The sequence below is a fragment of the Siphateles boraxobius genome, unplaced genomic scaffold, assembly GCF_051911475.1.
Source record: "Siphateles boraxobius isolate OS27281-9 unplaced genomic scaffold, OSU_SipBor_1 41, whole genome shotgun sequence".
Taxonomy (NCBI): Eukaryota; Metazoa; Chordata; class Actinopteri; order Cypriniformes; family Leuciscidae; genus Siphateles; species Siphateles boraxobius.
The window spans coordinates 28,540,322-28,555,949 of record NW_027509042.1 but is presented as its reverse complement, the minus strand read 5'-3'; the positions used below and the strand labels follow the sequence as shown (position 1 = coordinate 28,555,949).

At 40.5% G+C, this 15,628-nt stretch overlaps 1 protein-coding gene and 1 long non-coding RNA gene across 5 annotated transcripts in view; one reads left to right on the top strand and one right to left on the bottom strand.

The window, feature by feature from the left end:
• ppp1r12c (protein phosphatase 1, regulatory subunit 12C) overlaps positions 1-1,567 on the top strand; it is a 32,112-nt gene extending 30,545 nt beyond the window's left edge. For all 4 annotated transcript variants that reach the window (XM_077199112.1, XM_077199113.1, XM_077199114.1 and 1 more), the window contains 3 exons: positions 13-63; positions 454-504; positions 878-1,567. In XM_077199112.1, coding sequence (XP_077055227.1) covers positions 13-63; positions 454-504; positions 878-964 — 189 coding nt within the window. In that variant the 3' untranslated portion in view covers positions 965-1,567. The remainder of the gene's footprint in view (positions 1-12; positions 64-453; positions 505-877) is intronic.
• LOC143706822 (uncharacterized) overlaps positions 1-15,628 on the bottom strand; it is a 458,129-nt gene that overhangs the window by 131,935 nt on the left and 310,566 nt on the right. The gene's annotated exons all lie outside the window — the stretch shown is intronic.

Below are 15,628 nucleotides of genomic sequence, written 5' to 3'. Positions count from 1 at the left end.
GCATGTAATCAGAATCAAGAGAATGGATCAGACAGACCAGCTCTACTGGAGCTGGAGAGATTTGTAAGTTCTCACACTGTAAATATTTTTTTTTTAAAACAACTACATATTTTTCAGTTTACAAAACCTTTGAAGTTTTCTCAATTTATTTTTGACAGTGCACAATTTCATACCATTAGAAAACATTAGTTTTTGCACTGGTGTCCTGAACAAACAATAATCACTTTTTAATAATTTTTTTAAAGTTATTTTTTACTTTAGATCTATTTATTAAATGTATTTTTAAATGCATTCATGTAATTTATATGGCTTGAAATGTTAAAATGTTAGTACATGTTGTAATTAACATTAACCTAGATTAACAATAAATAATACTTTTACAGAATTTATTAGTTCACCTAATTAACCTTATTGTGAAGTGTTTTTTATTCTTTTTATCTGCTCTCCACACAGGAAAAGAAAGTTCTTCAGCGGAGAGCATCTGAGTTAGAAGATGAACTCAAAGTAAGAACTTGAGCTTTAAAATTCATCAGGAATCTCCTAATTATGCAAAATCTGCTGACTGTTTTTACATATGTAGTTAATTTTTTTTTCATGGGAAATCTGTGTAATAGACTTAAACATAGTAAAAAAAAAAAATTAAAAAAGAGCTATGAGATTACCACACTCTTTTGACAGCTAAACACAATTTGACAACTAAACACAACTTCATAAACAAACATATAAAAGTGGGAGCTCTGTAGAACTTGTGAAATGATGGCCATGCCAAATCTGCAGAGCTTTCTGCAAAGTTCCATGCATATACAGCCTCCATGTGGGCCTTCTCATCTCACTCTCTGTCACCCCCCCCCCCCCCCCCTTCCCCCTCCCCCTCTAGGTGCTTGTGGATTTGCGTGCTGATAACCAGAGACTGAAGGATGAAAATGCAGCTCTCATTCGTGTCATTAGTAAGCTGTCGAAATGAACCTTTGGGCTCTTTGCATTGTTTACCTGAATCCTTTGCCCAAACAAAGAACTGCACAATATTCTTTCCCTCTCTCTTCTCTGCAACATATACATCTGCCTGGGGTGGTTAAACTACTGTTCTTCAAATTGATATGTACATATGTGAGGCCTTGTTTAGCTGCCATTTAAGATCCGTCAAAACTGGAATTTTCAATTGACTCAAGTCCATCTGCTGTTCAGCTGCTTTAGATTGTGGTGTTGAGCTTTGATTCAGGGTGCTCTTGTGTCATTTGTAATGTTATTGATTTCTTTTGTGCAATGTGCTTGCTGCTTTTTATTAATAGCACAGCTCTAATGTTTCTTAAAATTCTGCAGACTTGCCATCTCACTAATTTAGTTAACATCATTATTGTTCCTTATTACACTGGGCTGGACTGATGACAATGTTATTGATACTTTGAAGTTTCAGTTCAGGTTTACTGTTGAGTTTCACTTAAAGACATCTACCATTGCAAAATCTTTGCCTTTCGGCAGGTACCTCTTTAAACCTGCAAATATAGATAAATCAATAGTTTATGATATACAGAATATAGGATATAATATAGTTCATTAATAACAAAAATATTGAAAATAATATTACAGTTCATATATCTGTAATGTTAACAGATCAGATGAATGTACATTGAAATAGAAATTAAATTTGATTTTATATATTTTCATATGCATTTATATTTGAATGTACATAAAGTACTGATCTGTTAAGCAGTAACATATTTGTTAAAGGCTTATTACTGAAATTGCAGTGTTATCAAACTTACAAATGTTTAAACCAAGCTTTTTAATGTCATGGCACTGTTACCTTGCCAATGCCATCATACTTTTAGCTTACATGTTTCTTTTTATATATATATATATATATATATATATATATATATATATATATATATATATATATATATATATATATATATATATATAATTTCTTGTAATGGTAAGAGAGAGAAAAAAGTGCCAAACAGTAACGACATTGCTCAGGGGTCTCTTGGTGAGACAGTAGAAGATCTTGTATCTTGTGTCTTTTTCTCAGTATGTATTTGGATTAACACTGTACTTTAGCTGACTACTGTTCTTTGGACCAAACAGGCATTAGAATGAATCTATTTCTCTATTATTGCATATTTATGAATTTATTATATATGGTGAATTTTGATGATGTTGTGTTCTGCCAGTGGTGTAATCTCTTTTTACTAGGAAGAGACACAAAGTGTTTTGTACTGTGACTATGAGCTTTGTCCTAAACCAAACTGGCGCCATAGGTCAAAGCTTTTTAAAGTTTACCACTGTTTATTTGTTTTCCCCTAAAATTATTGCTTTCAGAGCTTAAGCATTTGTTCATCCAGCCAGTGTATTTTGCCAAAAAATGTGCCTTATATATTATCTGTTGCTTTGTTAAAAAGGGTGACCAATAAATATCAATGCAAATGGTTGTGTAACAACCATTAAAGTGGTCTCTGCACCTTTGCTTTTTAGCTCTTGCATAAATAAATAGCAGCTTGCTAGACATTATTTTCAAAAGTTTGATTTCCCATTAGTGGCAGTGGTAGAACAATTAAATGAAATGTATGTAGTAGACAAATGTTGTCTGGTTCCTTGTGAAAATTTAGAATATGCTAAATTAAATTCTTAATGGGAAACATCACAGTGCCATTCCATATGCAATTTCATACCAGTCTTGACTAAGTCATATTACAAACATTGTTTGTGTATTTTATTATTAAAACAGGAAGTTGTTGTGGGACATACATGAACCTATTGAAACTCATCCATGAGTCATCATGATTTACTAATTGCTATTGCTAGTCAGAATACCACTATTGCTGATTGGTATTACGAGGAGAGAGGGCAGTTATGAAGGAGATAATTTGCTCACTTTTATATGGAACAACGCTTAGTGCAGCATCCTTTCCCTCTGTGCTCCTCAAAGGTGCAAAAATAGTATTTGGATTTCATCCTTTGGATGTACCCATTTCAAGTCATGGAGCTTTTACTAACGAGCTGATGATTTGAATCGGATGTGTTTGATTAGGGGCTTGATCATATTTATTTGTACAGCACATTTAAAAACAACACATGCTGTCACCAAGAGAAATCAAAACAACATCAAACAAACAAATACACAATGAATTGTGCAACTAATGACATTTTAACCATGGCTGCATCTGAAATCGAATACAGTATATAATTTGAATGTGTGTAGTATGAATCTAATCTGGAAATATTACATTCGCCATGTTTTCATCATCTCGTGACCTTCCAGCGTCAGTTGTGTCGTTTCACTGCCATTCACAAATCCCCTCCTGTGGCCTCATGGGATGAAGTGTCCATTGTATGCACACATCAGAATCTCTAGTAGGTCATCTGGTTATTTTTTGCTGCCTCTTTTATAGGTACTGTGAATTGGGACATACCTGTACTTCTTTTGTCACATACTCTTTTTCGCCTACTATATTGGGAACTTTGCGATTTCAGATGCAGCCCAAGACCTTCCCTGAATCCCTCTCTCATACCTTCCATTAATCCTGTCCAACAGACATGCCTCTGAACCTATTTTTTTACAGTCTATGCTCTGAACTGAAGTGCAGTCTCAACATGCATTGACAATCCAGTTAACCACAGCAATGGTTATTTAAAGTTGCACTTTACATTTAAGTCGAATCCGTATGTTCGTTTGGCCGGAAGGAAGTTATTTTACTTTATGAAGGTTTAAATATGGATATTTTTCTTACACAAACGTATCACTTCGCTTCAGTAGGCCTTTATTAAACCCCTGGAGCCATGTGGAGCACTTTTATGATGGATAGATGCACTTTTATGATGGATAGATTCACTTTTATTGACTTCAAAACAGAAATGTCCATTAACTGCCATTTAAGCTGGGAAGAGCCAGGACATTTTTTTATATAACTCAGATTGTATTCGTCTGAAAGAAGAATGTCATATACACCTAGGATGACTTGAGGGTGAGTAAATCATGGGCTAATTTTAATTTTGGGGTGAGCTATCTCTTGAAGTTCCGTTTCCACTGTCGGGCCGAAGCACCCCAGAGTGTTACCCTAAAATCTCTGCATCCCCTTTAGTGGGGCCCCCTTTCTCGTTGTGCTGGTTATGCTTTTGCGCCTCGGCCACCTTTTTCAAACTGGCACAGCACTTACAGCAGGTAGAAAATGCACAATTTGGTTTATTAAACATGAAGAGGATTATCACTCTGGCATAGCCGCTCAGTCTAACGTTAACCTAGATAAATGTTTGCTATTAGGCACATATCCAAGTGTTTGTGCGGAGTGTGGAGTGAGCTTACTGCATGACTTGGAGGCGCCGCGGTGCGATCACTTGCGATCATTTTGCTAAATAGTCCATCACTTATGGCCATATAGATAAAAATAATACATCATTCGAAACTACTTTTATTTGTGTAGATTTACAATAACAAGAAAACCTTTTGTAAAATATAGAAATAAACAGGGCGCGCTTCTGCAGTCTCGGCCTCTGTGAACAACTGTGAACTGGAGCGCTTCTCAAAAATTTACCGAAAGTCTGCGTATACTTGCCTCACAGACATGAAAATTATATCTATATAAAGCTTGAAATGTCTACTTTTAAACGAAAAAATTTAGATCGAAATCAAAATACCCTTATTATTATGTAATTTTTGTGAAAGGTGCATTTCTTTCTAAAGGCGCATCCACTATACAGCGGAGATGGCGAGTCAGCATCGTCAACTTATATCTTTGCAGCCAACACTGACTCAGGAAACACTAGTTTATTAATAAACAATTAAAATGTCTCATTATTTTTTCCCGACACATTTATTATCATTAGCCTACTTTTGCCGGTGTTTTGCGGCAAACTTTATGTGCAGGGAATATAATTAGTTGATAAACTAATAAAATAAAGATTAAATTAAGATGCTAACCATATATGTCTATATGTAGGAGCATTGCTTGTTCCCTTTCACCACCACACAAAGGACCTTTTTTAAGGTGACAATCCGTTATTAATATGAAGATTGTACTGTATCTTGAAGATTGTTGTATTGTATTGTATCTTCTATTATAAAGATGAAGATTGACATTTCGTTAGGCTAATTAAAAATAAGCACTTTAATGTTGTAAAGAATAAACAATTTGTGTTCTGTGAGATGTGTTTTGACTACTTTTTGTAAGTTGTATAATTATATCTCTAGGTAATGAAGATATACAAAAAAAATATATATATTTTAGAAGGACATCATTGATTAATTTTGCTTGGGGCCCCCACTCAATGTAGGTTCGCCTCTGAAAATTAGCATGACAGATGCAAATGTTTACTTCAAGACTACAGAATCCAGCATAAACGTTTGAGCAATGTTTTACATTTTTAAAAAATGTTACAGTGACAGTAATTTATTAATTGCTGTCAGGAGCGCACATCAATCATGCTGAATCAAACTGGTATTTACCATTTCACATAAATAGATAACACACACCTATACGCTTGCACCTGCTTTCATTTATTTATCACAGGAATGCACTAAACTCCATTAAGGCTTTTAAGTCCAAAGGCTTACACATTTAGAAAAATATTGACAAATTGAGTGCATGTCCGGTATCAACAAAGGCACAGAGATAAGACAGAGAAAATATTTAACCAAATAAATACACAGTTACAATCATACATGGTTTGTCTATTTTCTTCAAGCAGTCTCTGGTATTTTTTATAAGCATGTATTTATTACAGCGTTAGCATAAGTAGCCTTTAGCATTGCATATAAATATATTTCTGCCTGATATGGTGATCAGAATCCCCAACGGATCACAAGTATGTTATTTTAAACACTCGCTGGTGTCTGAAAGTAAGTTTTGAGCCGAACATTTTTTTTAAATCAGGTGACTTGGCGCCAGAGCACGTCAGTGCCTGCCAGAATGGGCGTGGCTTATGGCTATAAGAAGCCCCTATTTTCGCCTATAGACCAGATTTTATCTCCTTCAGTGACCCTCACGTCTCTGCCTCCGACGAAGCTTTCGCAGTGGAAACAAGCCATACAGCTAGAGCGAGCCCTGCATACAGCGGACAGCACCTTCTTCACTCACCTAGAAGCCGCCTCTCCTCTGTCGCCGGTCTCCTGTGGCCATCCGGCGAACATGCTACAGTGCCTAGCATAAGTGAACACACCCATGCTAAAGTTGTCAATGTAAAATCATCTTTTGGAAATTGATCTTAATGCCTTAATTTAAAAAAAAATAGGAAAAATCCAACCTTTAAGGACACCAATTTTCTTTGTGAATGAACAATGTATCGTAAATAAATAAATGTTCTTCCTTCAAATGCAGGTTGCATAAGTCAGGACACCCATATCTTAAATTCCCATAGATAGGCAGGTAGATTTTTATTTTTAAAGGCCAGTTGTTTCTTGGATCCAGGATACTATGCATCCTGATAAAGTTCCCTTGACCTTTGGAATTAAAATAGCCCCACATCATCACATACCCTTCACCATACCTAGAGATTGGCATGCACTTTCCATAAGATCATCTCTCAATGCAAATCAAACCAGCTATTAGCCTAACTGAAATAACACCATGCCAATCTCTAGGCAACATAGGGGTTTCCTGACTTATGCAACTTGTATTTTAAGGAAGAACATTTATTTTTTTACGATACATTATTCATTCACAAAGAAAATTGGTGTCCTTAAAGGTTGGATTTTTCCTATATATATTTTTTTTTTAATTAAGGCATTAAGATCAATTTCCAAAAGATTATTTTTTTATTCCTCTTTTTAGTCAACTTTAGCATGGGTGTGTTCACTTATGCTAGGCCCTGTATATCCTTTTATTGCTACTGAGATCACCGCTGCCATTTAAAGATGGCGACACCGCTCCTCCTGCTCTTCCTTTCGCCGCACTACTTCAGCCGCGGAAGAAGAAGTGCTGCAGCCAACTGCAGCCCGAGCTCGTAGAATAAGCGAGCCCACGCCGGCCACATCCCTGCGTGCCTCGCTTTCTCCATCACAGTCTCCTTTGCCGGTCCTGTTCACTCAGGCAGACCAGCGCCCCACCCTTCGAGCGGCGGGTCTCGTCTCCTTCGGCGTATTGGATGAAGAGCACGATGACAGCCTCTCCATTGCTGCATCTGAAGAAGAGTGGTCGGGCTTGGCTGACCCCGCCCTTTTCACAGGAAAAAGGTTATGAGAAGCTGCCTCCTCTCGAGGAAGCAGTCGCAGCTCATCCCTGCCCCCCCCCCCCCCCCCCCCCCCCCCCCCCACTGCTGCTGGTTGGAGATCTAGAGTGGTACACCCCTCGAAGCCCTGCCGAAAGACTTCAGCCCTCGCTGGACGCGCTTTCTTAGCTTCCAGTCAGGCTCCATCGGCTCTACACACCATGGCTGTGTTACAGGTTTTTCAGGCCAAACTTCTCCAAACATTGGACGAGTCTGGCCCGAACCCTGATGCATTTTGCGACCTGCGCAGCGAAACAGACCTAGCACTGCACGCTACGAAGGCCACCGCTCAAGCGATCGGCAGAAGCATGGCTAACCTCGTTGTGCTCGAGCGCTATCTCTGGCTGAACCTCAGACATTAAAGAGGCGGACAGGACAGCTTTCCTTGATTCACCTATCTCCAGCACCGGTTTCTTCGGCCTGGCTGTGAAAGGGTTTCTGAACGATTCACCGAAGCACAGATGTCTTCTCAAGCTTGTGAGACACTTCTTGCCCAGAAGTGCACTAAGAGCACACCGCCTCCTCAGCCAGCGAAGCCAGCACCTCGGGTGTCTCAGCCCCGCCCTGTGGCTGATACCCATCGCCACTCATGATCAGCTAAGCGCTACCCACTGCCCCAGCACCAGGGCCCCCGACCCAGCATTGTGTTGGACCAAGCGTGCCGCACAAGCCCTGAAAAGTGAAGCTAAAGCGTCTCGATCGCCCCCCGGTGACTGGTCCTAGTATAGCTCATAAACCCCACCTCTCCGTGTTATTCAATGGGATGTGAGACCAACTAAACAATTAAATTACACTTCACATATATTTTTTCCAAAGATAGTTTCTGTCATTTACTGTAGTTTTCATCACGCTGATGTAATTTCAAGTGTTTGTTTTTAAAATAAGTTTGTTTTTAGTTAGTTATTTGATGCTATAAAAACGGGGCTGTGGCGTACATAATTGACAGCTGTGATTGACAGGTTCTCTGAGCAAAGTAGTCACTGAAGCAACAACGGACTTTTTTTCGGGATCTTTGGAGGACTGAGGAGATTGGAGCTTTAAATTGAATATCTAAATTTCTATAATTAATTATTTCACACCGACATAATGGTTTGTTCTGCAGCAGAGGCGCGTGCTAACACTTGATTCAGCGAGAGTGAGGGCGGGACCAGACCGGGACGTTGATTTCGCGGCTTTACTTCTTGCTCACTACTGCGCATGTCTGGTCCCGAAATCGCAACTGCGCAGACTCAAGTCCCAAGATGTCAGCGCCATATCGGGACAATGGCAGCTTCACTTCTCGCCAATGGAAGAGAATGAAGGGCCGTCGTCCATCTTTTTTTACAGTCTATGTGTTGGACCCTGAGCCTACGAAGACCTCCTAGCAACAGGAGGAAACAGAGAGGGTCTGAGTCTTGCTCTAGCAGGACCACCCTCGAAAAGAGCTCATCTAAATCTTCTAGCTCCCTGTTTAACTCGGGCAGCTGGAGATTTCCCTATTGTAGTCAGTGGGTCTGTTGCACTGCACACGCCCCTACAAACAAACGCTATTGTTACAGCACACAAAGAGTATGTTTCAAACACACAACAGCCGGATAACCGGTCCCCCTTCTCTAGGCGGCCCTGCCCCAGTTGTCACTTTATCTCTGTTCAGCCGGGCCAAGGCCTGTCAAGCTAGCCCCAAAGAGATTATGTGCACAAGCACAACACAATGATATTAGGTCCCCCTATGCTAGGCGTCCCAGCCCCATGTTTCATTCAAACCCTAGCCACAAGGGCAGAGGCCTGGCAAACCATACCCGAAATGTCGAACTGAGTTTTGAACATTATAAAGCGAGGCTACTTGCTCCAATTTGCTCGCAGACCCCCACGATTTCAGGTGGGCATCGAGAATTCGGTGAAAAGCGAAATGTGCTACCAAAAGGGGAGAGAGAATTATCCCCCCCCCTCGCTGAGCTGATTGGGGTTTTACAGTCGCTACTTCCTTGTACCTAAAAAATGACGGCAGCACCCGTCCCATTTTAGACCTGAGACATCTGAACAAAGCCCTCGTGAGACGGCCATTCAGAATGATAACTACCATACAAATCCTCGCCCAGGTTCGTCCGGGGGATTGTTTTTTAATGGTGGATCTGAAAGACGCTTACTTTCATATTCAGATAATGTCCAATCACAGGCCATTCTTAAGATTCGCCTTCGAGGGGCAGGTTTATCAATACACGGTCCTACCTTTCGGTCTGTCCCTGGCACCCCATTCTCTCTATCCAACAGCTGATAGCCTCCTTCAGGGTAGGTTAGCGCACGCCCCTCAGGAAGTTTGTGTGTCAGCCCATGCATGGAGGTCAGTACGCCTGCACGTTACGGTGAACCGGGGCTGCATAAGAGCTCTGGTCCCCTGGAAAGCCCAAAACTGGTACCAGTCGGGCGTGGCCATGGGGGTGGCCTCCAGGAGGAAGGTAATTTTCACAGACGCCTCCAACCAAGGTTGGGGGGCGCTGTGCGAGGGCAAGCCTGTCTCCGGCCTTTGGTTGAGCCCGGAGAAGAGCTTTCATATCAACTGCCTGGAAATGAGAGCAGTTTGGTTAGCCCTGAACGCGCTCAGACTCTTACATAAATCGCCAGGACAGCCTCAGATCGAGCAACGTGTATGTCATGGCCAGAAATCTCCTCCTTTGGGCACAAGCCAAACCGCGCTCTCTTAGAGTTTGTCATGTACCGGGCGTCCAAAATTTGTGTGCGGACATGCTATCTCGACACAACACTCCCCCAGGCGAGTGGTCTCTCAACCCACAGACGATTTGTCTGATATGGAGTGTATTCAGCAAGGCAGAGGTCGACCTCTTCGCTTCGAAAAGCAACACTTATTGCACAATGTTCTCTTCAAAGAACAGGGAACAAAGAACAATGTTCTTTTCAAAGAACAGGGAACAAAGAACAATGTTCTTTTCAAAGAACATTCCTGGCCCAGACGCCCTCTATATACTTTCCCACCAGTCTCTATGATCCCTCAGTTCATCAAACGGATCAAGGAAAGCGGATGCCCAGTCCTCTTAGTAGCCCACCTCTGGAAAACCCAGACGTGGTTTCCGGAGCTGGCGCAGATGATAGACATTGTTCCCTGGCCAGTGCCAGTGAGGAGGGATCTCCTCAAACAGGTGAACGGGACGATTTGGCACCCTCACCCCGACTTATGGGCCCTCCATGTGTGGCCCCTCAACAGGTATCCTGGACCATCCAGAAAAGGTCTTGAATACAATCACTGAGGCTAGAGCACCGTCTACCAGGCGCCTCTATGCTCTGAAGTGGTCAGTATTCACCAGCTGGTGCACAGCTAGGGACCTCGAGCCCCAGTCATGTGAGGTGTCAGTGGTACTCTCCTTCCTACAAGAGCTTCTGGATGCGGGTCGCTCCCCATCCCCGTCGCTCCCCATCCCCACACAAAGTGTATGTGGCAGCCATAGCAGCTTACCATACTCCTGTGGCTGTTCAGTCACTGGGCAGAAACAACCTCGTTGTTCGTTTTCTCAAAGGAGACAGGAGGATGAATACCCCCAGGCCCCCTTCTATACCTGCTTGGGACTTATCCACGGTCCTTGGGGCCCTGAAGGATCCCCAGTTTGAGCCGCTGCAGTCGGCTGATCTTAAACCACTTTTGCTGAAAACTGCTCTGTTGCTGGCCCTGGCATCAGTAAAGCGAGTGGGAGATTTGCAGGCGCTCTCTGTGAGCCCTTCCTGCTTAGAATTTGGGGTTGGTGACTCCAGGGTCACACACAAGCCAAGGCATGGTTACGTACCCAAGGTGCTCTCAACTCCGTTCAGAGCGCAAGTTATTAAATTTTCAGCACTTCCACCCTCGGAGAAGAGCAATACAATAAAGCAACAGTTGTTTATCATTAAGATTTAAAATTGATCAGAAAAAGTTAATTTAAAAAGATGAGTTTTAAGATGTGATTTAAAAGTAGTAAGACAATCACTTTCTCGTACAAATTGTGGAAGTGAAACAGATGAGCATCTAATGGTGGGGTAATCTTGCAACCCTGTATGGTGCTCAATACTGAAATTAATGCTTCCTTGGGTGTTTCTCAATTGAAAGGCTGCAGTGAGGCTGTGTCTTTCCTAGTCCATTCCAAAGTATACTTTGAGGTTTACACATACATAGGGGACATGTACAGCCCCCATGACACAAGTTTCATCATCAGCAGAGTATGCATGCATCTTAATTTTTCTAAAGCCAAAAGTATACTTTGGTTTTTACGTGTACACACTTTTTTTAGGGCCCAAGCCCTGAAAGGGTGATGGCCCTATTATTTTCCTAAGGATTATTTATTAGGGCCCAAGCCCTGAAAGGGCGCAGGACCCTATTGTTTTCCTAAGGATTATTAGGGCCCAAGCCCTGAAAGGGCAAAGGCCCTATTGTTTTCCTAAGGATTATTAGGGCCCAAGCCCTGAAAGGGCAAAGGCCCTATTGTTTTCCGTAGGATTATTATTATTATTAGGGCCCAAGCCCTGAAGGGGCGCAGACCCCTATTGTTTTACTTAGGATTATTTGTTATTTATTAGGGCCCAAGCCCTGAAAGGCTCGTAATTATTTTACTACCTTTTGGGCACTTTTGGGGCCCTTAACGTGCTCGAAAACTCTTGAAACTTTGCACACGGGTCAGAACCCACGGCCATCAGGGCCGGGCTGAACCTGGTACCCAGGTGTGGCAGGGGGGCTCGACAGTGCCCCCTGGAATGGGGTTTGAACACTTGTCCATATATCAAACATGCTTGCATGTAATAATCTGAAACTTTCATATATATACACATATAGATGTCATCGGGCCAAACAACTTTCGTGCTTTAAGTTTTACGCCAGCCCAACAGGAAGTCGGCTATTTAGGGTTGTTTGGAAATGCATGCTCAGGAATTTGAAACACTTCTCCTAGGGAATTCACCCGATCGTCACCAAACTCGGTGTGTATGAAGCTATGGCGAGGGTTTAACCTGTTAACAGTTGCCAGAGCGCCGGTGCACTGAAGCATTTTTTGTTTAAATAGTTCAAAGTTACTATCAGATTTAAAGTTATTACCTTGACAAACTATACATCATTAAAAAGATAAAAGACTCAAGTTTCAGTATTTGACCACTATTGTATTCTAAGAAACTTATAGTGACAGTTATGTCTTAATTTGTGTCAGGAGTTATGTAATCAAAAAATGAGTCGATACCTTTAATATGAATTATGAGCGTCAGCCGGTCTCATTCAGAAAAAAACTCCTGTGAGGTCGTCATGACAGCGCTTCACAAAACAGCGTCTCTCAGGGCTTTCAGCTCAAAAATGTGCAGATTTGGAGAAATATTGATAGATTCTCATAGGTTTACATCAGATTTATATAGACAGGAACAATATTTATTGAATTTATACCCAAATGGGCCGTTGTAATCATTATGAGCGCTGGATACTCTGATGTACTGTGTTTTCAATCCATACTGGCAGCCTGAGGGCGCCGTGTGCACATGCAGTCTATATATGGAACTCATTAAAAAGTGCTATAATCATGTGACATTCAGGAAGTCCTGACACAAAAACAAAGCTTCCAGAGATCGCTGTAACATGCAGATAAAGACGTTTTGAAGACAATAAACATGATTGCAATGATATTTGATTTACCTGTTTTCTGCTAGCCTTGTCAGGTATTTTCAAAATAATAGATTATATTTATAATGTAATTAGGGTGGCCATTTCCATAACACCAAAAAGGAGAGCACGCAAGGTCTCTCGCTCTCTGCCGCGCGCTGCACGGTTTGGAGCACGTTCTGTTTCGCATGCGCGGCTCTAGATTCCGGGAGATTTTAACTAATTTACAGCCATCAGGGAGTCTCTATCAATATGCGGGTTTTTTATAGGTTACTTTTTTTTTAAACAATTCAGCGCAACTCCAAAAAGGAGGACACATGAGTGTCCGGCTTGAGGCCGCGCCGTACGCCGGACAGGGGGTTTAAAATCCAGACTGTCCGGCCAAAATCTGGACGTATGGCCACCCTAAATGTAATGCTAATCGATATAGACTTTATCATTGTGCAGAATACTATAAAATATTATATATTTTCTGTTCGATTTTTTTATCTGAAGCCAAATCAGATTACAGAAGTTTATTTAAAACACTCGACTTGCGTTATAAAGTAAATTTGGAGAACAAACATGGTTTTAATCTCATAAATTGTCGTGTGTTGATGGTGTGCTAAGCTAACAGGCTACATAGCCCTCAGATGCACCTGCCACCTAGCTGTTATTTTTATGATTTTTTCTAAATAAGAATGCTTACTGAAATGTTTCTTTTTTCAAGAAGGACATTTTTTAAAGTCTCAAATGTAAAGTGAGAACTTTGAAAAAAGAAATTAGGGATTGAAACAGTGTGAATAGCCAGTCGTTAGTAATTATAATGAAGACAAAGAATTTATGAAGACATATTTAGAGCCATAACCAGGCCGGAGAGGTGTGAATGTGTGCAGGGGAGACTGAGACTGAATGGGGCTCGTTTGCACCACAAAACAAAAGAGACAATAGACTGAATAGATCCTAAGAACATGACAATAAACATCAGTTTGCATTTTAGTGTCTAATCAAAATAAAGTCATATGACATGATCTTGAAAAACATTTAACTAAATACAGTTTTAGACTTTTCATCTTCATATTTTAAATATAACATAGTCAGACATGTGGCTTTAGCTGCAGTGCATTCATAGATTGATAAAATGCCAACTTCAATATTATTTTTATGAAGATATTTCATAAAAAAATAAATTTCTAATAACTTTACAAAATGTTGAAGCTATTTATAACAATTTTTTCATTATGAAAATAATTAATTTTACATTTACAATAAACTGCCAGGTGTCAGCTTTCAAATGAGATCATACTTCTGCTTTTAGTACAAAGGGTTCATGAACTGTTTTAGTTTGGGTATGCCATTTCCGGGGATTTTTCAAAAGAGGGGTCGAAGCATAACAGGTTAAAGGCATGTCAAAAAAAGAATCAGGAAACGTCTCATATCTTCTAAAAATTTAATTATACACCATTTATTTTTATATAAAATTATACAAATATTAGAACTAAACCCATTTTATTCTGTTTTTTCAACTCAAGAAGTGTGAAAAAGTTAAAAACAGACTATTTAGTGCTATTTGGTTAAACAAAAAAATCATACATAGAGCTATACTGCCCTCTTGTGTTCAAAATTATATCAAAATAGTACATAGAACTCAGGTAGGCCTATTGTATATAAATATATTCCCCCGATTAATCAACGTGTGACACCAGCGATCGCTAATATAAAAGTGAAAGAATAATACGGACGTCCACACGGACATTGATCATGGTGGCGCTCGCAGAGCGCTCGAATGAATATGGAAGTAGGAATGATCTAAAAAACGTTCGCTCTGTTCTGCTCGCTCCTCGTCATGGACGCGCACCGTCATTAAATGCCCGTGCAGCCGTTAGTTTCATATTAAAATTAGTGCCATTTCGGGGGCCGATTGCTTGAATTGTGAGTTCAATAGCCTATTATTCTTCATGGAAAACTCAACAGCAAAAGAGTACAATGACAGATTCTCTTTAATAGGCGCTTTTACACAAAATATTATGTAATCATCTTTTCAGTTAGCTCTTCACAATAATGTGACAACTTCCAAGATGGTGCCAGTGTGTGAGGTATGCCGTCTGCTTAGCGTTTGGTTTGTATATACCGTAATTCCTCAAATAAAAGCCGGGGCCTTTATTTACCTGAACTGCAAATGGTACCAGGCTTTTATTTGAAGCAGGCTTTTATTAGAGGCAGGCCTTTATTTCTAATTCCATCTGTTTGATAAATAATTGTTTTAAATAAACCGTTTTAAATTAAAAGCGATGAATGATCTCTGTCCAGTGTATTTTTTTTAAAGAAACATTTGCAAAAAATATCACCATATACAGCCAGGAGGGCGACAAAGCAATTAGGCAGTAGCCTATCTGATTAACGTTATAGACGGTAGCTATAACCAGCATGAACATGACAAAAAAAATCTAAGTTTCCTCAGAGCTACACATACAGGTATGCTAAATTACACGTGTGTGTAGTAAGCATTTGTCACATCATGGCATCCAGTGTCAAAACATAAAAAGAACAAATCTGAAGTAATGCTACTTCGGATACCATAACATTAAAATACATTCCTGACAGCACAGTAAACTGCCGGTATCTAAGAACATTCAGCTGCAAGCAAAATCTGAACAAAATTGCTTAAATAACATCATCGCAGCTTACCTTGATAAATGAAACGGTGTAATTACACGTAACATTATTTGGTGGTCAGTCCTCCTCCTCAAAATCACCATCCTCAACATCATCAAGAACTACAAGTTCATTGTTAAACAGTTCATCTTCATCTTCCTCCTCCTGAGGTGCTTTGCGCCGGTTCTCCTG